Source organism: Pyrgilauda ruficollis, unplaced genomic scaffold (genome assembly GCF_017590135.1).
Source record: "Pyrgilauda ruficollis isolate IOZ18807 unplaced genomic scaffold, ASM1759013v1 scaffold5, whole genome shotgun sequence".
Classification (NCBI taxonomy): Eukaryota; Metazoa; Chordata; class Aves; order Passeriformes; family Passeridae; genus Pyrgilauda; species Pyrgilauda ruficollis.
The window spans coordinates 4,895,488-4,901,589 of NW_024526599.1; the positions used below are offsets into that span (position 1 = coordinate 4,895,488).

Here is a 6,102-nt window from a genome sequence, read left to right on the forward strand (position 1 = left end):
AGATGAGAAAATGCAGGCAGTCGAACAAAGGAGCCACAGAAAAGAAGCCTCATCTCCAAGCGCTCAACAGACACACATTAAAATGAGCTGACTGAACCTCAGTCCTGTGTCTTGTGGGCTCATCTGCAGGGAAATGAGGTCCACTACAGACTTTCTGACTGCAGCACTAGAGGCTTCCTTGTGCTTTTCTACTGGCCACTTAGGGTGGAATGACAAATTCTGCTTTGCCATGACAAAGTCCAGTTGGACATCTTTCTCCCAGTTCTCCCAAAATGGATTAAAGTGAATACAGACAGAGACAATGAGTAAACTATGATGTAAAGTTTATATACAAGAATATAACATTTATCTGGAGTATTTACAAGGTTAATTAAAGCAATATTTTACAACTCTTTCAGATTAACCACTAGGTATATTACAGTTAAGCTACAGATGGTTTAATTTGCAAAATAATTAAAAAAAAAAAGTTGCATTCAGATCAACCAGCTCCAAAAACTTGTTCTTTTTTTTTTTTTTTTTTTTCCTTTTCTGAGAGAGAAGGGCTCAGACTCGTGGACAATACAATGTGAGAATGGTTAATATGCTCTTACTGGTGCCTATGTATCACATGCAAGAGTCATAAGGTGACCTTTACAGCGTTAATGGGGACGGGAGGCCGTGTCACCTCAGCGGAAGCGCCGTGCCCGCGGTGACAGGCCAGCCGCACGCTCGGCTTTCTCTGCGTCTCCTGCTGTGGCACAACAAACATGCACGCACACAGAGAAGCAGCAATATAAATGAACCAGCATTACCGAAACGAAGAGGGAAAGACCTCAGACCAAAGTCACGTTTGCAACCATACAAAACCCCAAGCTTTAAGCGAGATACTTTAATACTTCCCAAAAATAGTCATTATTTTTGTTTTATTACATTTTAACCTATGTACAAAAACGGAGGGGTTCTTCCCCTCTCGGGCAGCTGTTTCTCGTGCCCACGGCATCTCGAGGCTCACAGGGGCCAGAGCAGGAAGGAGCTGGAGGCCCAGAGAGCTTGGGACAGGGGTGGCTGCTGGAGGACAGCCAGAGCCGACGCCACTAACACTGCAGTTTGCGGATGCTGCGGGAGAAGCGCTTGAAAGCCCGCTGCCCTTTCTGCCACCGCTTCAGAGAGGTGATCACCAGTTCCCCAGCTTGCTTCTGCCCCATCACCAAGTAGGGGACGTTGATGTCGTTCATCTCATCGCAGGTACACTGGAGGCCACCTTTGAGCCAGAGCACTATCTTCCTCAGATCTCTTTCTGTCAGCCCATTCAGCTTGTAGATGGTTTTACTCTTTGTTTCAGGGGTGATCTTGGTATCCCCATTGATGTAGGCAATCTCCTTCACTTTTATCTTCAAGGCTAATAGAGCGAGAGGAGGGGGAAGTGGGGAGAGGGAGAGAGATTGAGAGGTTTTTTTCCCATTAGTGCACATAAAGAGGACCTGGGGAGGGAGGTGCTCTATTGCTAATTAAACTGTCAGGGCTGACAGAAGAGGCAGCAGGTGGCTCCATTTCTAAAGCCACAAAGGGCATGCAAGTCATTTCAGTTTGAATCAACCTTAGGGTTGAGGTTTTTTGGATTTCTTTTCTCCTCTTCCCCTCCCCCTCTTTTCCCTTCCTTTCTAAATTAATATTTTTTCCAGCTTTTCTCCTGTTTGCAACAGAGAGAGGGCAGGTTTGCTACACTAAGCAGAGCACCATTTTTTTTTTTCTGGGAGAGGGCAGCCTTCCTGAAAGTAGTGTTTGAAGGGGAGATGGGGAGGTGGGGAGGCAAGTACCTAGACCTAATCTGAAACCTGATCTCTGCTGCAGCTCAAAACTTCTACACTTAATTTATTAGGCTGGAGAGGATTTTAGGCAAACCTGTAAGGAAATGATATTTCACATGCATTGTTTTTTTGAAAGAATAGATCCCATGGAGGGCAAATTGGTCCAACAGCTGCATTCGATTTGGTAAAATAACTAGGAGGGGGTTACAGGGCTCTGTAAGGAGCTGTAGGGCATGTGTAGCTTTAGGAGGATTTATCTGAGTGCAATTTGCCAGGCCAAAACTATTGATTGTTTTAGCAATTATGTCCCACAATCATAGTTTCAGGTTTTGGGTGGGATTTTGTTTTCTTTTTTTTAAAGAAAGACTTTTGAATTGTTGTAGATACTTATACTACAAATCTGTTTCCAGGTATTAAACACTGACCTATTGTAAAAGGATTCTCCTCCTTATTCCCTTTAGCTCTTGAAATGCTAATGTGTGGATAATGTGTCCTTCAGTTGTCTGTGTTGAAGGGGCTTTCTTGTCCTCTTCTAACCCCAGATCTTCCCATTAAGTTTATATCCCCAATTGTCTGTGCATTACCTTCTCTGTCAAATGATATATAGAGCTTCATTCTTAATCTGCAGAGAGAGTCTTTCTTACGATACACTGAGATTGGTCATGCGGCTCTGTCTCAAACATCTAAATGAAGCTTTGCTCTACTTCTCCCCAGGCAATAGTCTGCATGAAAGATTCTCTCTCTTTTTTTTTTTTCCCCCCCTCCTCATTTTACTTTCTATTGGGTTTGCCAGCAACATCCACATAAAAGAGCACTACTTCAAAACAGTAAACAGAAAAGAATGATAAAAAGGGTTACTTTGGTTTTTACTCCAAGGTGGAATTTTGTGTTTCTTGACCCGACAGTCAAAGCCCTGCCTTTATTCAGGCACATCTCTTACTGACTCCACTGGGAGCTGTACCTGATCCTCGACTCTCAAGTTTCAAGCGAGAGGAGCTCTGCTTCCACTTACCAAAGTCGTTTTTGCAGAGATTTTCCACGATGTCATTATCATCTTCATTTTTGTTTTTGCAGGCATCACAGACCTTGGGTGCTGCAAATGCAAGCAACAGTCCCCGTCAGACCCGGGGAGAAAGGAACAGCAGGTGGCGTTGGGAACCCTTTGGGAAACACCAGCTTTCCATCCCTTGGCCCCAGAGCCTGCTCCTTCTCCCCCCAGCCCCGAAGCTGCCCGAGCACTTTGTCCCGCCTTCTCCTGCGGCAGACCCGCTACAGGGGTCACGGTGGACTTTTAAGGTCACGCCTCAACCAAAAGTTTTTGTTTTAGCGGGTAAAAAAGTACAAGGGGAGTGGGGAGGGGGGTCGAAACACGACACCGAGCCCCCCAGCTCCGCGCTACAGCGACGACTCTTGTACAAGGCTCTGGCGCCGAATCCCGGACATTTGCTTTGAGGATGGAGATGGGTGCAGGCCGATGACAGTTCCCCGACGGTGCCTGCGGGTTCCCCGGCCCCCTTGGAAAAGCCTCCCTGAGCCTGGTCTGCGGCCACCTCCCCGGTCCCCCCGTCCCGGAGCGTGCTGCAGCTGAAGGCACTCGCCTTCGCTCCCCCTGGACAGCCGCGGAGGGACCCCGCTGTCGGGGCTCCTCACCGGGGCAGATGCTGCCGGTCCGGGGGCGACCCGGCCGCTCCCTCTTACCTTCCCTGGTGACGGGGAGGATGTGGTCGCTGCTGGCCAGCGGGATGCAGAGGTCGTTGTCCTTGGGGAAGCGGCTGCAGTCCAGCATGTCGGGCCAGGGGAAGCCGAAAGCGGACATCACCGGGGCGCAGCTCTCCTTCACCTCCTCGCACAGCGAGTGGCAGGGCTGGATGATCTCGTCCAGGTCGTCGATGCAGACGGGGGCAAAGAGGGAGCACAGGAACTTCCTGGTGTCGGGGTGGCACTGCTTCTGCACCAGAGGGATCCAGGTGGACGCCTGCTCCAGCACCTCCTGCACCGTCTCATGCCCCAGCAGGTTGGGCAGCCGCATGCTCTGGTACTCGATGCCCCGGCACAGCAGCATCGGGGCGGGGATGGGCTTGCAGTTGGAGCGCTTGTAGGAGAAGTCGGGCTCCCCGAAGGGGAAGAGCCCGGCGGCCGAGCCCATGCACTGGGACGCCAGCAGGAGCAGGGCGCAGAGGCGGCGCTGCATTTTGGGGCGCGGAGGAGGTGGAGGGGGGGCTGGCGAAAGGCTCGGGGGGCCGGGGTGACGGGGCGGGCGGCGCGACGCTACCTCAGCCGCAGGCAGCGTCCCCCAGCCCGGACTCCTGCTGCCAGGCGGGGACGGAGAGTCTGAGCGAGATGCTGGGGCAAACGGGAGTTTTCTGGATTTTTTTGTATGCAAATAGCAGGGGGAGCGGGGGCTGGGAGGAGCTTGGTGACAGCCATCCAGAAAGGATTGGTCACTACTTTCTCGGTCTGCTTTTGCTCAGGGGGATTGTCTTTTGGCAGGAAATCTTTGGAAGGAACATTACCGTGCGAGCACGGAGAAGGAGGGAAAGATCCCGGCGAACAAAGAACCCCGAGGAGCTCCTGTGCCGGGCAGGGGCGGCGGGGAGCTGGAGGTGAGCTCTGCCTCTGGCACAGCTGCTCCGCGCTCCCCCGGCACCCCCTGCCCACGTTTGGAGTTCTCGCTGCCAGCGCACGGGAGATGTGGCCGGGCCGGTTCCCAGGCACGGGGCGAGGCTGGCGGCTCCCTCATCCCCCGGGGGTGTCTGGCACCTCCGGCCCCTCCCTGCGATGCTGGCAGGGATCGCCGCGGGGCTGGAGCCGCAGGCAGCATCTGGGAGCTGCCGGCACTCCCGGCCCCGCTCCGGCTCGGCAGCGCCCAGCCCTGGGGGCTGCCAGGCGGGGCCCTCCTGCTGCCCCCAGCCCCTCCTGCCCCTGGCTGTCCCCTGCCAGGAGCGGGGGCCTGCCGCCCCTGGATGGCCCCCGACTGGCAGTGGGGGATTTCCCCGAGTGGGAGAAGCCAAGCGCTTTCGAAATACTAGCACGTTTTTCTGAGGCTAAAAGCGCGGGCCTGGCTCCGTGCAGAGCAGGCACATCCCTTTCCCTTCACTCCTTCTTCTAGAAACTCCCTTAAAAAATTGTGTTCACCTAGAAACTCCCTTAAAAAATTGTGTTTGTGTTGATTTAACACCAAGGGGAAGACAACAGGCAAGGCGCTGGAATCACAACTCAGCTTCAGTGTGCTTTGGATAATTCTTGGATTTTTAGTAATACTATTTATGGGATTATTATTGAAAAGAGTAGGCCTGTGTAGTATCATTTTGTGGTAAACCACATTCATTAATCAGCTACTGAATATTTTTCCTTATAGAGATGTTTTATGGGAAGCTAGCCTCAGCCATGTTGACTTCTGTAAATTGCAGGATCCCTGTACATCCAATTTCCCTCTGGGCTTCCCAGAGATGTGACTCATTGCTTGTGGCATAGGAAGGAGATGGGACCTGCAGCATTCCCACCAGGAAGGCACAGGTCTGCCATGCTGGAATGGCTGCAGCTGCCCCAGGCAAACTGGTGTCACATGGTGAAGCCAGTGCCAGCTCTTTCAGTGAGATTCCAAGATCCCTTCCAGTCGGCCAAGTTGATGAATGTAATCTCCCTGTAGGGCAGCTTCTCTCCTGAAGCTGATACCTGGAAAATAAATATCCTGAATGTCTAGTATCACTTGTGGTAAGGCTTAAAAGTAGTTTATTTCTTACAGCACCACATGTTCTTGCCATTAATTACTTTTAAACAGAGCACATGTAAGCTGCTGGCCTCAGCTGCCTTCCATAGGACTGAGCCCCACTGATGGCTTATGGTGCCCATTTTAAGCCTAGTTTACCAAGTACCAGAGGCTGTAGGCTTTGTCACTTGTCAGGAATATCTCTTCCAGCTCCTATGCTTGTTCTACAAGCCTCTGTCCCTAAACTCCTCTTTAGTGGAAGGAAATCTACCAACAGGTTTGCGCTTTGTTCTCTGAAAGGTCGGGCTATCCACCAGGTCTTTGTAAAATGGGCAAGTTTGTGGTTTGTTTTTCTCTCTCCATTTTTTCCTGCTGCTTCTCATTTTTTTTTGAGTCATTGATATCCCTTAAGGTGGATTTCAGCATGACTGGAAGAAAATTTGCCTGCTCCATAAATTCCCTGTGTGCTATTTTCCACGGATAGGCTATGTGGAAGCAAAGACCTAAATCTGAGCAGACTGTTTAGACTAGAGATAACCACCCTTCTCTGTGGTGGAGGATGAAACACTTCTGCCAGAAACCTGCTCATTCTTTTCACCAGAATTG

General features: G+C 51.2%; 1 protein-coding gene across 1 annotated transcript; it reads right to left on the reverse strand.

Moving 5' to 3' along the window:
• Positions 1-306: 306 nt before the first annotated feature.
• On the reverse strand, positions 307-4,114 carry SFRP2 (secreted frizzled related protein 2). Its single transcript, XM_041479909.1, has 3 exons — positions 3,486-4,114; positions 2,800-2,880; positions 307-1,378 (listed from the first exon to the last, which is right to left on the reverse strand). The coding sequence occupies exons 1-3, from the start codon at positions 3,976-3,978 to the stop codon at positions 1,074-1,076; spliced, it is 879 nt and encodes a 292-aa protein (XP_041335843.1). The 5' UTR covers positions 3,979-4,114; the 3' UTR covers positions 307-1,073.
• Positions 4,115-6,102: the final 1,988 nt, after the last annotated feature.

Coding starts and splice junctions, on each gene's coding strand:
- SFRP2 (XM_041479909.1), bottom strand. CDS start 3,978: ATGCAGCGCCGCCTCTGCGCCCTGCTCCTGCTGGCGTCCCAGTGCATG. Junction 2,881..3,485: donor CCTCCCCGTCACCAGGGAAG/GTAAGAGGGAGC, acceptor TTGCATTTGCAG/CACCCAAGGTCTGTGATGCC. Junction 1,379..2,799: donor TCTCTGCAAAAACGACTTTG/GTAAGTGGAAGC, acceptor TCGCTCTATTAG/CCTTGAAGATAAAAGTGAAG.